A 17,048-nucleotide genomic window follows, 5' to 3' on the forward strand; every position below is an offset into this window, starting at 1 on the left:
TCCACACTACCACCATACCACATACAATGCACCACACTCCACTTTACCTTACGCCTCTTCCCTCCACCAGGCTCCGCTCTACCATGCCCTACTCCACCATGCTCAACACTATCATGTCCCTGCCCCACCATGCTCCACACTACCATACTCCACTCCACCATGCTGAACTCCACCATGCTCAACGCTACCATGCTCAACTCCACATTGCTCCACACTACCATACTCCACTCCACCATGCTTCACTCCATCATGCTCCGCTCCACCACACTCCGCTCCACCATGCTGAACTCCACCATGCTCAACACTACCATGCTCAACTCCACATTGCTCCACACTACCATGCTCCACTCCACCACGCTCCGTTCCACCATGCTCCACACTACCACCATACCACATACCATGCACCACACTCCACTTTACCATACGCCTCCCCACTCCACCATCCTCCGCTCCACCATGCTTCACTCCACCATGCTCAACTCCACCATCTCCACTCCACCATGCTTCACTCCACCATGCTCCGCTCAACCACACTCAACTCCACCATGCTCCGCTCCACCATGCTTTATTCCACCAGGCTCACTCCACCAGGCTCCATCCACCAGGCTCCGTTCAACCACACTCCACACTTCCATGCTCCACACCACCATGCTCAACTCCACCATGCTCCACACTACCATGCTCCACTCCACCATGCTCCACACTACCATGCTTCACACTACCATGCTCCACACTACCATGCCCTGCTCCACCATGCTCGACAGGACCATGCCCTACTCCACCATGCTCAACACTATCATGTCCCTGCTCCACCATGCTCCACACTACCATACTCCACACTACCATGCCCTGCTCCACCATACTCCACACTACCATGCCCTACTCCGCCATGCTCCACACTACCATGCTCCACACCACCGTGCTCAACTCCACCACGCTCCACACTACCATGCCCTGCTCCACCATGCTCAACTCCACCATGCTCCGCTCCACCAGATCACCACAACCACGTACACAGACACTCAATCTGTCATGTCTGTGTGTGTTACTAATAATATCAAGGTGATACCAATAATATCAAAATGTTTCATATGAATAAAGAAAAGTGGTTTCATTTCCGCTAGAGAAACTCAAACCAGTTTTTTCTAAAACAATTCCAGAATTGGTGGCAGAAATTATGATATCCCACTGGTGTAGATGTGGGCTGTCAAATACAGCATACCTACTCCCTCATCTCCAAACGTTCATGACCCAATGACATGGCCTACCATAGACTGGTGGAGCTCTGCCTGTACGGTTGACAGTGGTCACTGGCTATCCAGAATTTGAGTAAGGGTTATCGCAGTGACAAGGTAAGTTTGAACCTAAAGGGTATAGGTTTGTTTGCAGAATACAATATTTAGTGAAATGAAGTAAAACAATTCAGTTATGAATGTACGATACTCCCTGTCTTCCCACTATCTACCTTTCCATGGTGTGGTGTATATCTTTAAATATATCTTCGTATGGTGTGATGTCTGCCTTCCCGTCTTCCCACTATCTATATTTCCATGGTGTGTGTATATCTTTAAATTTATCTTTCATGGTGTGGTGTCTTGTCTTCACGTCTTCCCACTATCTCTCTTTCTATGGTGTGGTGTATATCTTTAAATATATCTTCGTATGGTGTGATGTCTGCCTTCCCGTCTTCCCACTATCTATATTTCCATGGTGTGGTGTATATCTTTAAATATATCTTTCCATGGTGTGATGTCTGTCTTCCCGTCTTCCCACTATCTATCTTTCTATGGTGTGGTATCTGTCGTTTCCTTGCATGGTGTATGTCTTTCCATGGCGTGGTGTTGGTCTTTCTATGGCATAGTGTCTGTCTTTCCATGGTGTAACCTCTGTCTTTCCATGGTGTAGTGTCTGTCTGTCTTTCCATGGTGTAGTGTCTGTCTTTCCATGGTGTAGTGTCTGTCTTTCCATGGCATGGGGTTGGTCTTTCAATGGCGTAGTGTCTGTCTTTCCATGGTGTGGTGTCTGTCTTTCCATGGTGTAGCGTCTGTCTTTCCATGGCGTAGTGTCTGTCTTTCCATGGTGTAGTGTCTGTTTTCCATGGCGTAGTGTCTGTCTTTCCATGGTCTAGTGTCTGTCTCTCCATGGCGTGGTGTTGGTCTTTCCATGGTGTGGTGTCTGTCTTTCCATGGTGTAGTGTATGCCTTTCCATGGCGGGGTGTCTGTCTTTCCATGGCGTAGTGTCTGTCTTTCCATGGCGTAGTGCCTGTCTTTCCATGGCGTAGTGTCTGTCTTTCCATGGTGTGGTGTTGGTCTTTCCATGGTGTAGTGTCCTACTTTCCATGGTGTAGTGTCTGTCTTTCCATGGTGTAGTGTCTGTCTTTCCATGGTCTAGTGTCTGTCTTTCCATGGTGTAGTGTCTGTTTTCCATGGCGTAGTGTCTGTCTTTCCATGGTCTAGTGTCTGTCTGTCCATGGCGTGGTGTAGCGTCTGTCTTTCCATGGTGTAGCGTCTGTCTTTCCATGGTGTAGCGTCTGTCTTTCCATGGTGTAGTGTCTGTCTTTCCATGGTGTAGCGTCTGTCTTTCCATGGTGTGGTGTCTGTCTTTCCATGGTGTAGCGTCTGTCTTTCCATGGTGTGGTGTCTGTCTTTCCATGGTGTAGTGTCTGTCTTTCCATGGTGTAGCGTCTGTCTTTCCATGGTGTGGTGTCTGTCTTTCCATGGTGTAGTGTCTGTCTTTCCATGGTCTAGTGTCTGTCTGTCCATGGCGTGGTGTAGCGTCTGTCTTTCCATGGTGTAGCGTCTGTCTTTCCATGGTGTAGCGTCTGTCTTTCCATGGTGTAGTGTCTGTCTTTCCATGGTGTAGCGTCTGTCTTTCCATGGTGTGGTGTCTGTCTTTCCATGGTGTAGCGTCTGTCTTTCCATGGTGTGGTGTCTGTCTTTCCATGGTGTAGTGTCTGTCTTTCCATGGTGTAGCGTCTGTCTTTCCATGGTGTGGTGTCTGTCTTTCCATGGTGTAGCGTCTGTCTTTCCATGGTGTGGTGTCTGTCTTTCCATGGTGTAGTGTCTGTCTTTCCATGGCGTGGTGTTGTTTTCTCCATGGTGTTGTGTCTGTCTTTCCATGGCATAGTGTATGTCTTTCTATGGTGTGGTGTCTGTCTTTCCATGGCGTGGTGTTGTTCTCTCCATGGTGTTGTGTCTGTCTTTCCATGGCGTAGTGTCTGTCTTTCCATGGTCTAGTGTCTGTCTGTCCATGGCGTGGTGTTGGTCTTTCTATGGTGTGGTGTCTGTCTTTCCATGGTGTAGTGTCTGTCTTTCCATGGTGTGGTATAAATATTCCTCTCCCAAGATGAGTAGCGTGATTTCTAAAACTGATACATTGTTTTAATGTAATAAGGGTCGTAATTACTGGCAGATTGCTGGAAATATACTACTGAACAGACAATTTTTTTCTTTTGAAAGTATCAAAATATTACAAAATATTAAAATAGATGCCATAAAGCTTGCCATGACACGTTTTAATCCCAATTCTGTCTAGTCTTGTCTTGTTTTGTCTTGTTAATAGTAAATTCCATGAAATAAAAATCATCGTTAATATGATTATGCTGCCATTAAGTTAAACAAGAAACAAAAATCATATGAACGAATACATGTGACAGCTTTCACAGTGTCTGACTGTAACCAGAAAGGGCGGCATACTACACAAGACATTTGCTTGTCTCGCTTTGCAGTTTTATTCCTCACATGTTTACTATCTGTAGAACTGGTTTTTAGTACATTGCTAAAAATTGTGTAAAACTCACTCTCTCTCATTTATTACTAAAAGTATTCTGAAGGGCACTTGTCATCATGAACATGCCTTGTCCTTTGAATGTCTGCAAAACTACTCAATTTTTTACAAGGATAATCAGTTCTGTTATTATATCTCAATATATTTTTTGACAGATTACGCAAAGAATCGGTTTTGTCTGACTTTGCAAGAAACGGCTCTACCTATCAAAGGTGAGGTAGTATGTTTTAAAGATGAAACATATCGCTATCAATAGTTGAATTGTTTTCATTAGGAGACAATCCGTCTATTGTTTCAATGACAACTGTATTTTAGTAGATGCACGATTCCACTGTGTTGCAGATCAGCATGGTAGATGTTGTGTTCCTATGCATTGGTTGTGTTGTCGTCCTTTGTGTCATACAACTACTTCGACTGATCACTGCTGACTGTGACCTGGTGCTACAATGGGCATCAAAATTTGGAAAATCTCCAAGTATGTCTTTAAAGTTTTGAAATAGAAATATTGGTTCCACAGATGCAATGAGATGACTGGAAGACAGGATGAGACTGAAAATGTAATAAAAACGTGTTATTGAAATGATATTTTCACCTGTATTATGTATATTATGAAACTTAAGGTTGATTATTTTCTGACTAAAAAAACATATTCTGCAACTCCGAGTAGTAAAACCTTGAAGCACCCAGATCAGAACTGCAGTTGATATGGTCGTGACTCGAGAAGACTCGGCATCATCTTTACAACCAGATACAGCAGTCATCCATTGACATTATTTACAAAGATAGTAAGTGGCATTTGGCAGACGCAACAGTCATCGAATGAAATTATGTACAATAATAACAAGTGTCATTTGGCAGACGCAACAGTCATCTAATGAAATTATGTACAATAATAGCAAGTGTCATTTGGCAGACGCAACAGTCATCGAATGAAATTATGTACAATAATAGCAAGTGTCATTTGGCAGACGCAACAGTCATCGAATGAAATTATGTACAATAATAGCAAGTGTCATTTGGCAGACGCAACAGTCATCGAATGAAATTATGTACAATAATAGCAAGTGTCATTTGGCAGACGCAACAGTCATCGAATGAAATTATGTACAATAATAACAAGTGTCATTTGGCAGACGCAACAGTCATCCATTGAGCAGCAGTCATTTCATTTATATACATATATACAAATACCCGTATATATATATATTTGTATAGTGCTATAGTCCATCCAGCTTGCATGCTCAAAGCGCTCGTGGAAGTGACACACTCCTGAGCTGATATACTGTACAAACAGTAAAAAAGGTCTCAACAGAACTGGAAGAGTAATATTTAGCAAACAGGTGGGTTTTTAGCTGGGACTTAAAAGAGACAATAGTTGGTGAATTATTTGTTGCAGGAGGTAAGTGTTCCAAAGTATTGGGGCTGATGCACTGAAAGCCTTTTCACCAAAGGGTTTCAGTTTAGTTCTTGGACCAAACAAGAGATGTTGGTGGTCTGACCGGAGGTTTCTGGGGGCCTTGTGATCTAAGATTAGTTCACTGAGATATGCTGGAGCTAGGTCATGCTGACATCTATAAGCAAGACATAACGTTTTGAAATGGATCCTTGCCTCTACGGGCAACCAGTAAAGATCTTTCAGAACTGGGGTGATGTGTGACCGTTTGGACGTCCTCGTGAGAATTCTTGCTGCAGTATTTTTGATTTTTTTTAAAGAGATCGTGGTTGATGCCATAGAGGAGACTGTTACAATAATCTAGTCTTGACATGATTACAATGTACAATGATATCAAGCGTCACTTGGCAGACGCAACAGTCATCGAATGAAATTATGTACAATGATATCAAGTGTCACTGGCAGATGCAGCAGTCATCGAATGAAATTATGTACAATGATATCAAAAGTGTCATTTGGCAGATACAACAGTCATCCATTGAAATTAATTACACTTCTGCTGGTAGCAAGTATCAGTGGAGAAGAGTTGGCTTCCTTTGAAATTCTAACTCTAAAACTCTAAAACTACTTGAATGATCTTCACCAAATTTGTTATACTGCCTCTCCATATCATGTAGATGTTCCTTTCAGGGTTTGAGTTGTTTGAAGTTGTTGATGAATCTCAATAGAGCATTAATGTTAAAGCGTATCATATATCAGTGACTTCGTTCTATAAGAACCAGCATAAGTGTTGATTTGTTTGTGATACAACAGCTGTGATTAGAGCTGTAAACGTGTACTATTACTTCATAAATTTTCTAAAATATTTTATCCACACGTCATGTTAAAGCTGTAAATATGTACTTGTTCTACAACTATTTGCTATAATGTTTAATCTATTCCTACACCAGAGCGCCTGAGAGGTAAAGTGGTGTGGGTGACTGGGGCCTCCAGCGGTATCGGGGAGTCCCTCGTTTACGAGCTGGCATCTGTTGGATGTCGTCTGGTGCTGTCTGCCCGTCGAGAAGAGGAGTTGAACAGAGTAAAGAAGCAATGTCTGAGTACGTCCAGTAGCCTTGAAACTAGTCAGTGAGATCTCTGTACGTCCAGTAGCCTTGAAACTAGTCAGTGATATCTCAGTACAACCAATAGCCTTGAAACAAGCCAGTGATGTCTCAGTGTGTCCAGCTACCTCGGAACTAGTCAGTGATGTGACCTTGGAACTAGTCAGTGATGTCTCAATGACCTTGGAACTATTCCCAGTACAGAGGCGGATACAGCTTTTTGAGAAAAGGGGGGTGTGGGTGTTTGGGTGTGTATGTGTGTTTGCACACTCTTGAGAAAGGGGAGGATGTGCGTGTGTGTGTGGGTGTGTGTGTGTGTGTTTTTTTGTTTGTTTTTTTTTTGCACACTTCATTTTCACTTTCAGGACTTCAAACATGGATATAACATAAATGATGCTCTGTATGGTAATCTAGAATTACCTAGATCTATAAATCATGATATTCTCTAATCAGTACATAACTTTTTTGGCCCTTCAAGAAGATTTAATCAAATTTAAGTTTTCACCTGGCCCTTTGCAGATCTAAAAGTAATTTTGCTGTATGGATGTTTTATTCATGTATAGTGTATGCTTAATGTTATTGATGATGTCATGTACTTTTGTAATAATGTTATGAAATGCAAGTCGCATAAATGCTAAAATCGTATCACATTGTAGATATAGGCTATAGCCCCTAAACAACAAAATCTCACGCAACAGTGCCTAATGCTAATTACCTGGCTCGCATTTCTCACCTAGCCATAGACCTTTCTGGTTAGACTCTGGTTAAGTTAGATTGAACCGCGTGTGCACCCCTACAAACCAACCAACCCCCAACCCCAACTCCCTTCCCCTCTGGATCCGCCTATGGCAGTAGGCTTGGAACTTTTGTCTTTAAGCAAAATGTGTGTGTTTAGTCCTACTGTTGTGTCCCCATGCCCAAGTGACGTGTGGACCAGCCCTACGGGTGTTGTCCAGATCTCCTGACATCTGTACAATACTGATATGTGTTCACACCTTTGGGAGCATGTTTTCGGCAGGCGTTCTTCTGATGTGTGTGGTGTGTGTATTCCTGGCGATGCATGTTTCCTGATATGTGTGTTCCTTCTTTTTTGGATACGTGTTCCTTCCCTACTGCCTTACTGATGTGTGTTTTTTACCAACTACTGTATGTATCTAATGTGTGTATGTGTGTTTTCCTGCCAGCATGTGGCCCGCTTCAAGACAATGACATCATGGTGGTGCCATTGGACATGGTCAAGCAACATGAACATGCAGACGCTGTCAAGAAAGTCCTCCAGCATTTTAAACAGGTACTTCCGTGGTCCCATGTGCCCATTTCTGTGTACACAGTTACAAAGAACTTCTGTTGTCAGCCTCCAATATTACAAGACATCAGAATACTTTAGCTTGCCCTAAGGAAATCTGTTACTTATTAGCTGTCTGAAACAGGACTGGACTACTGGGCATCTTCTATGCAAATATTTAAAGTATTAGGGATTCATATTCTAAGGGCTTCTTGTTGGACACATGTCATGGTTAGCTCTAAAGTCAAGGTCATGACGAAAAGTTATTTGCTCTCTCTGGACTCTTTACGCACATAACATTAAACATTAAGGCCTTTCTACACTCTGTAGGATGGAGCCTTGCTTTGCAAACGATTTTGTCACAGGTTAAGGTCGGGGTTCAAATGTTTAGAAAACACAATTAAACATTTCAATTTCTATCACATATTTATATGTTTCTCAGCATGGCCTACCACAATGCCTGCTAGATTTTTGTCAAAATGCAGATCTTCTGTGAGGTAATTTTGACATACGCACGACATGTACTGACATGGACTTATTCATGGTGAAGGGTTGCTTCTGATTTTGCAAACACGTCAAGTTTATCATGGCGTTACCTGTATGCTGACAGTTTGTGATAACTGATATCATGAATTTAACAATGAATAATTACTAGTGATGGTGCTTGGACAAAAATATAAAACTCTTACATGAAGAAACGAGGAAGAGAGGATCAATGATACCAATGTTGAGGATGTATAATTTACTCTTCAGATAGACATTCTGGTGAACAACGCTGGCCGCTCACAGAGAGCTGAATGGGTCAAAACATCCGTTGTCGTTGATCGTGAGATGCTGGAAACCAATGTCCTGGGACCCTTATCACTGACTAAAGCTGTCCTTCCCGACATGATAGCTCGGAGAGACGGTCACATTGTGGTCATGAGTAGTGTTGCTGGGAAAGTAGGTATGTTAAGTTGTGCTTGTGGAGGCATATGGTGACAGACTTGAGTTAACTCACAGATGTGGCTTTCATCATTTGGGGCCACATTGTGTATGAGATGATTACAGCATTTCATTTGATTTACACACTCCTGGAGCTGTAAAGGACATAGCTCAGCCCAGACAGCCATTCAAGTCATAACCTTTACAGCTGATCGTTTGATGTATTTTGTTACTTTGCTACTGACAATGTCCGAATGACAGAAACTGTTACAGACTTTTTAATTGCAGGGGGGCTGTTGCCAGGATCGTACACAGGGACTAAGTATGCACTCCACGTAAGTCATTGTCTTTTTTTTTGCCTCGTCTGCTAGAACCTAAATAAATTATCCCCCAAGTTTATGTTCGATAATCAAATTCCACCCATTTACATTCTGCAGCAATTATATAATGAGATGTAGTATCAACACACAGGGCTGGTTTGAACGTTTGCGGATTGAGCAGTATTCCGACAACATCAACGTGACGATGGTCTGTCCTGGGCCAGTCTATTCCAACCTACTAGCTATTGCCATGACTGAGGAGAAAGGAAAGGTAGGATGGTGAACACTTCACAGGCCACTTATGATCCTAGTCCTAGTAGAGCAATTCAGAAATTAAAATTAGAAAAAAGTCATGGTTATGATGGTATTGTGAATGAAGTTTTTATCTATGGTGCTGGTGTTCTGGTTCCTACTTTAACTGCATTATTTAAAAGGTTATTTTCCCCATGAGTGGACTAAGGGAGTTACTGTACCCATCCATAAGAAGGGCAGCAGGTATTTGCCAGATAATTATAGAGGTGTTACATTGTTATCTTGTTTCAGTAAGTTATGTACAGGTATCTTGTGTGTTAGAGTTTCAAGTTGGTGTGATAAGTACAGTATACTCGTAGAGGAACAAGCTGGATTTAGAGAAGGCCATAGCACTGTTGATTGTCTCTTTGTTCTACATGGACTTATAAATATAGCTCTTGAAAAGGGCTTAAAATTGTATTGTGCTTTTGTTGACTACCGTAAAGCGTTCGATTATGTGAATAGGAATGCAATGTGGTATAAGTTATATCATTTGGGGATAAGTTCTAAATATTTGACGCTACTTCAGAAAATGTATAGTGATGTTAAATCTTGTGTGAGACAATCAGATGATGCTTATTCAGAACTCTTTGCTTCTGTTTGGGGAGTTCGTCAACGCGAACATTTATCACCGATTCTATTTTCGCTCTTTGTTAATAATGTTGTAGAAGCTTTGTCACCAGCTAGATCTTGGTGTCTTGGTTTTTCACGTACGCTTGTTATTACTCCTTTTTGCAGAACGACATGGTTATATTTAGCAACAATATTAAAGGTTTGCAGGATGGACTGGATAAGTTATCTGAATACTGTTATCAGTGGTGATTGGTTGTTAATACTGAAAAAACAAAAGTAGTGGTATTTCGTAAAGGTGATAGAATTGCAAAGTGTGAAAAATGGTTTTATAACGGCGAGGAAATAGAAGTAGTGGGGACCTTTAAATATTTGGGATTAGTGCTGTCATCATCAGGAAGTTTGTCTAAATGCACAAAAGACACTAGCTGATCTAGGTCTAAAGGCGTTAGGATCACTGTATCGGATATTCAATAATAATACCCATACATTGGTCGATGTTCAGTACCACTTATTCAGTTATACCAGTTCTTTCATACGGTTGTGAATTGTGGGGTTTTATGGAGGCTAAACCTGTCGAAAGAGTTCATTTAAAGTTTATGAAAAATATATTAGTCGTTAAGAAATCAACACCATCTGCATTTGTTTATGGCGAACTAGGTGCATATCCACTGATAGTCCACAGGTTGATTAGGATTTTAAAATATTGGAAGAAGATTTTAGAGTGTAGTGCACACAGATCTATAGTACTGATTTACAATTCACTCTTGTCATTATCTGATTTGCACCCTTATGGTAAAAATTGGGTAACATTATTAAGAGATACACTATAAATTTGGCTATGGTTATTTATGGGTTTCTCAGGGATTGAGCAATTACCATGGATTTATAGCAGAATTTAAACAGCGTATTTATGCTATTTACTCTCAGGTGTGGAAGAATGATTTAAATTCTTTGAGTGAACTAGATTATATTTGCAAATTAAAGATTGTATAAAATTTGAAAAGTATCCAGTACATATTGATATAAGGAAATATAGAATTGCTCTTACACGGTTCAGATTGAGTTCACATACACTGATGATTGAAAAGGGCAGATGGACTACACCTAAAACACCATTACACGATCGCCTGTGTCCATTTTGTGTGAACGATGTTGAAGATGAATACCATATCTTGCTCATTTGTCCAAAATATTTAAAGGTATAAGAAATCGTTATCTACCAAAGCATGTCATTGCCAGACCAAGTATGATAAAGATTGTGAACATGTTACAAACTAATAATGTACAACTATTGATTAGTATTGCTAAATGTGTTTATCATATCTTTAAAATGGAAAGTACCATAAATATGCTGTAATTATTTACTCTTGGGTTACCATCCCTCATTTCTTGGTTAAATTATTGTATATCAAACTATATATGTACATCTACAAATACCCACGACTGTGCAATCATACAAAAAATTTGCAATCGTTGTTTTTGGCCCATGGCCTAAATAAACCTTCTGTCTGTCTGTCTGCTAAGACTGTCTTGCCTACCTGGTTATGGCTTGTTGTAAGGTGCAAAGGTGGTGTGGTACCTAGTGGTTATTGTTATAATTCCTCTGCTGTGATGTCACTCACTCACGTAACATATTGTGATTCTGTGTTCTCTGATCAGGTCGTGGGAGGTGAGATGGATGCAGGAGAGAAGAGGATGGCGACGTCCCGGTGTGCTAGTCTCACAGCAGTCGCCATCGCCAATCAACTGGATGAGGTGTGGATTTCGTTTCATCCGGTACTGGCCTATACTTATGTGTATCAGTACCTGCCTTCCATCGCAAGAAGGTGAGTCTCCATTTTGCCTCCTCCACATACACCTTCCAGTGCCTTCCTCTCCAAGGTGAGTTTCTCCTTACCTCCCACATACATCTCCCAGTTCCTTTCTTCCTCTCCAAGAAGGTAAGCCCCCATTCACTTCCTCCACATACATCTCCCAGTTCCTTTCTTCCTCTCCAAGGTGAGCCCCCACTCACCTCCTCCACGTACATCTCCCAGTTCCTTTCTTCCTCTCCAAAAAGGTGAGCTTCTGTCTACCTCCTCCACATACATCTCCAATTTTTTTCTTTCAAGAGATGGTGAGCCTCCATTTACTTCTTTGTAAGATTTAGCAACTTTATTTTGTGAATCAAGGTACACAGTAAACTCTCGAGTTTGAAACTTTAGTAATGAAGTGACCAGGATTACCTGTTGTCCAAAATACTGAGATATCTAGGAGTTGTTCAGTGTCAGTCAGGTAAGTGAAGTCAGATGTGGAAAAGCATTTAATTTCCTGAGAACCTGAAATAGTCTGTTAGTTTATCGTTAATATATCATCTGCCAATTAAAATTGCCAGACATCATTTGACTTTTACACACATACTCTTCATCAATTATGAGCTTGCATGAAGACACAGTTGTCAAATGTACATTAGGCAGAAGTGGTTATGTAATTTGGAACCTCTGATTGAGCAATCAGGATGAAGATACTTGCCAATACTGAGTAGAATATGTTGCATTTTTCAGCCAGGCCTGTAAAAGGGGTATATTCCAATTCAGGAAGAGCAGAGAGGGTCAGTAGAGCTACCTGCGATGCCAGCTCGACATTTGACAGGATAGTCCACTGACCACACATCTGTGAAGTTAAACCCTGAAACCATTCCAGTGAAATGGCCAAGATTTCTGAATGACTGTTAAAGAGACAATGTCCCTATTTATAGCTCTGTTTCTGAATCCAGTGGTGTGGTAATGATGGTTTTCAGTTCTCATGTATTTAAACAGGATGTACATACTATATATTACTGTATAACCAAGCTTGTTCCCCCATGTATTGACAGATGTCAGTACTTTCATTTGGAGAATCTGTTAAACTCTGGGCACCGAAGTGTAATGCTTCTCAAACAAGAGTGGAATAGGATGATGTCTAATGTTTATTGTAACTGATTTGTTGATGGGGAACTTTGTGTCATATTCACAAGATGATGATGTGACTGTAGATCTCATCACCATGGTGACCCCGCCATGAGATTACTGAGATGAATATTGCTGGAAGTATTGTAAAACCATACTCACTTAACCAATATCTAAAACATGTTTCTATTAGTTCACTACTCACATTCACTTAATAACTTCTAAAACTGCTTCATGCTTGTCATTCAGACTCCATTCACTATGTAAACGCTCATGGGGCTACATTATCTCAACCTTTTGGATCAGCATGCTCTCAAATCTCATTCTCTTCCTCATGGAGAGGATAAAAGCATTCGGATATGAAGTGCTAGATGGTTAACAATCACATTACAATCTTATTCTTCCAGGTACCCATCTACTGTGGAATGAGCAGCGACATACTTTGACCAAAGTCTCTGCTGAGAAGCTGTCAGACTGCTGTGTATTATATGCAACTGTAAAAGAAATAAAACAAATTGAAAATTTATAGAAAATATGTCTTAGTTGAGGTTAACTTGTGTTGTGTCTTGAGACTTTCACCAACTAATTAGAAGCGCTTTTTTATGGTAGTGGCATAGAAGTGATTTAGTTAGAAACAACACAAACCAAACCATCCCAAATTTATTCATTGCCCTCAACCATGAACAGTCTTATTGGACACTGTATACGCAACCTGTAAAGTCTTATTGGACACTGTATACGCAACCATGTAAAGTCTTATTGGGCACTGTATACACAACCTGTACAGTCTTATTGGACACTGTATACGCAACATGTACAGTCTTATTGGACACTGTATACACAACCTGTAAGGACTTCCTCTGTAGAGACATTCAAGGTGTAAACCAGTAGTACGCAGCCACACTCTAGACATTTACACACCAGGTCCCCAACCATTCTTAGCAGTTCAACTGTCAGAGACTGATGACAGTCATAGCCTTAATGTTTTGTGGGCTGGTTCCTGGTACTCGGAAACTCTGTTAGTCCTGGTGGTAAAACACCCACTACAACCCAAACTGACAAATCATGGTTACAGAGTAACTACATGTTCTTAGTAACATTTCTTGCAGTTATTGTCCAGAAGATGGAGCTGTGGATAAACAGGGTTCCAGACTACACAGGTTCTATTGTTGAACCGCTAGGGCAAGTGTATTGCACCTCCACATGTTCTGTATGTAGGTGAAAACATGCCTCTGTGTATTTGGTTGAATATGTAAATACCTCGGGGCACTTAATAGCATGTGGGGTTAATAGACATTCCGATGACAGTGGTTTATATTATCAACCAAACCGAGGACAAGTGTTTTCTGTAACTCATATGCCATTGAAACAACATTTATTTATATTTGTTTAACAGTATGTATAACAATGAATTATGATGGTCTAAAGAAACACTTGTAAAATCGGGCCAGGAAACAGGTTTTACTGGGTACCTTCTAATGAACCACCTATTTCCTACAGGCTTGTGGTCTGATGGATCACAGTGCCTGTCTACGGATCTGATTACATGGAGCAAATGTACAATGAGTATCAATTCTTGTCTTCATGTTTTACAACATTGGACATCGGAAACACTTTCCAAATTTCAGCTTCCTGGAAAAACTCATAGCAGGAACTGGATAAAGTAAAAGCATGCATGACATCTTAGTTTGAAAATACAGAAGTGTATTCCAGGCATGCCTGTCTGCAGGGAGAACAGTTTGGCGCAATGGCGGGTATAAGTACATAGGTTTATACCCTGTCAGAGGAACGCCTATAACATGACATGTATATCTCTGAGAATTTGTGGTTTACAGAAAACAGGCCATGTGTAAAGCCAATATACAAATGAAAATAGGTACAGAAAATCATTGTTCTTAAATTTGGATAAAGTTAAGCCCAGTTTGCATCACCCACTTTGTCTATCAACTGGCACTTGTCAACAGATAAGTAACAACAGTAGGAGCAGACACTTTGTATCAAATGTATATTGTGTATACATATATAACAATCTTCAGAATATCAGAAAAATTGTCAGTCCTGAAATAACAATAAATAATTAAAAAAAAGATAAGTTGGAATATTTGAATTCATAACCAAAAGTAACTACTTAATTAGCTAAATACCCCAAATTTGTATGAAACACCATCAACTTCTGACAGAACTTCTCTTTGAGTCAGTTACAAATATAATTTTGAAAAAAACAAATAGTTCCATTTAAACTGAAAAGGAGCCTCAGTGACATAGGAGATTCAGATACTAAACGGAGCAGTGGTTTAGGAGTTATGTTTGGTACAAAAATCGGTGGAATAATAAACAAGAAGACAAAGTCATCAATATCCCCTGCAATGGCAAAATACTCTTCATGATTATGTCTACAAGTTATGATTATGTCAAATATTTTGGTATGTATATAGAAAAGTGGAAGGAGAGTATTGAAAGGTTTTTTAAAGTTCTGCTCCAGAAAGCAGCACTATTACCAATTTCAGTCTATGTCAAACTTGTTGCCATGGAAATGCCAAAAATATTTTATTCAGAAATCCAAAACTACCAAAAGGCACCAGTACACCACCAGATCTATGTATGTCCCAAGTTTGGTGAAGAAACACTGAACGGTTTTAGAGTTCTGCTGTGGAAAAGAGCACAACCACCAATTTCAGGCTAAGTCAAACTTGTTGCCATGGAAATGCCAAAAATATTTTATTCAGAATTCCAAAACTACCAAAAGGCACCAGTACACCACCAGATCTATCTATGTGCCAAGTTTGGTGAAGAAATAGTGAACGGTTTTAGAGTTCTGCTCCGGAAAAGACAAATGTGCACGGAGGGATGGACGGATGCGCGCACGCACACACGCACACACGCACACACGGACAGAGTCCATTTTAATACCCCCCCGCAAAACGCGGAACAATTACAATAGGTCTCCTGCCTAGAGGCAAGGAGCCCTAATTAAAACAGTATTCCTAATAATTAAAGTTTAAATTGGAAAATTTATTTAACTTGTGTTAATAAACATGTTAACGTTCATAAGAATGAGATTTCTATAAATGAAGTTTTCATCCACTTCAACAATATACTAGTAACAACAAAGGACATGACATGATAACCCCACGTGAGTGAGTGAGTGAGTTTTGTTTAACATGACAGTGAACACTTTTCCAGCTATATCACAGAATGTCACCTTGATGTTTGAAGACACCTGAAGTGATGCAGGTCTGGGACATTAACCTCTCAGTGTAACCCCCGACCATGGGTATAGTGCTGACAAACACATGATTGGGGCAAACCAATACATGAGGGTATCAAACAGCTCTAGTGCTTCCAGTAAATACATGTAATTCACATTTGTAAAATTGCATAGATGTATTCAACATGAATAAAGCATTGATTTATCCACATCTTGAGAAATATGACCGATATTCTAAAAACAATAATAAGCACTTGATATAAGGCCAAATCAATAAAGATCTGTTTCAGTTAACAAACTGTAACAGGTATAGGTAGGTCATGTTCCAGGTCGGTAAACCAGCATGAGGAGCTTCCTTGACAGTACGATACAGGCGTGATATAAAATACAGGGATGTACCTAAAAATACATGGGTGTCTGATAAGACTAAGTAAAACAAATCTGTCTCACATAACCCACACAGGTTTTTTTCCTTTTTAAGCTCAATTTTAGGAAATAAACTTTGTTAACAAAGATACAATAGCCAATCTCTCTGATGGCCTGGGTCTTAGCGTTGCTTTATGGAACAAGGTACAGACCTGTACAATAACCAATCTCTCTGATGGCCTGGGTCTTAACGTTGCTTTATGGAACAAGGTAGAGGCTTGTACAATAACCAATCTCTCTGATGGCCTGGGTCTTAACGTTGCTTTATGGAACAAGGTAGAGGCTTGTACAATAACCAATCTCTCTGATGGCCTGTGTCTTAACGTTGCTTTATGGAACAAGGTAGAGGCTTGTACAATAACCAATCTCTCTGATGGCCTGGGTCTTAACGTTGCTTTATGGAACAAGGTAGAGGCTTGTACAATAACCAATCTCTCTGATGGCCTGGGTCTTAACGTTGCTTTATGGAACAAGGTAGAGGCTTGTACAATAACCAATCTCTCTGATGGCCTGTGTCTTGGCCTGTGTCTTAACGTTGCTTTATGGAACAAGGTAGAGGCTTGTACAATAACCAATCTCTCTGATGGCCTGGGTCTTAACATTGCTTTATGGAACAAGGTACAGGCCTGTACAATAACCAATCTCTCTGATGGCCTGGGTCTTAGCGTTGCTTTATGGAACAAGGTAGAGGCCTGTACAATAACCAATCTCTCTGATGGCCTGGTACAATAACTGTACAATAACCAATCTCTCTGATGGCCTGGGTCTTAACGTTGCTTTATGGAACAAGGTAGAGGCCGATGCAATAGCC

At 40.6% G+C, this 17,048-nt stretch overlaps 1 protein-coding gene across 2 annotated transcripts; it reads left to right on the forward strand.

Annotated features, from left to right (window-relative positions):
- Positions 1-1,220: 1,220 nt before the first annotated feature.
- On the forward strand, positions 1,221-13,136 carry LOC124287437 (dehydrogenase/reductase SDR family member 7-like). 2 transcript variants are annotated; one of them, XR_006901270.1, is made up of 11 exons: positions 1,221-1,352; positions 3,943-3,999; positions 4,130-4,262; positions 6,131-6,280; positions 7,468-7,574; positions 8,322-8,514; positions 8,781-8,827; positions 8,964-9,083; positions 11,336-11,502; positions 12,220-12,438; positions 13,011-13,136. XR_006901270.1 is itself a non-coding variant. In XM_046723989.1 (10 exons), exons 3-10 carry the CDS (start codon positions 4,136-4,138, stop codon positions 12,272-12,274), a joined length of 966 nt encoding a protein of 321 aa, XP_046579945.1. In that variant the 5' UTR covers positions 1,221-1,352; positions 3,943-3,999; positions 4,130-4,135; the 3' UTR covers positions 12,275-13,136. The 2 variants fall into 2 exon arrangements, 1 of the variants encoding a protein (XP_046579945.1); XM_046723989.1 differs by having other exon boundaries at positions 12,220-13,136.
- Positions 13,137-17,048: the final 3,912 nt, after the last annotated feature.

The sequence above is a fragment of the Haliotis rubra genome, unplaced genomic scaffold, assembly GCF_003918875.1.
Source record: "Haliotis rubra isolate DU_JTF1 unplaced genomic scaffold, ASM391887v1 Scf40, whole genome shotgun sequence".
Lineage (NCBI taxonomy): Eukaryota > Metazoa > Mollusca > Gastropoda > Lepetellida > Haliotidae > Haliotis > Haliotis rubra.

What these genes read in the sequence shown, in the direction of transcription:
- LOC124287437 (XM_046723989.1), top strand. Translation starts at nt 4,136, where the DNA reads ATGGTAGATGTTGTGTTCCTATGCATTGGTTGTGTTGTCGTCCTTTGT. An exon ending in TCCTCCAGCATTTTAAACAG is followed by an intron (nt 7,575 to 8,321) that starts GTACTTCCGTGG and finishes TTTACTCTTCAG; the next exon opens with ATAGACATTCTGGTGAACAA. An exon ending in TAGTGTTGCTGGGAAAGTAG is followed by an intron (nt 8,515 to 8,780) that starts GTATGTTAAGTT and finishes TTTTAATTGCAG; the next exon opens with GGGGGCTGTTGCCAGGATCG.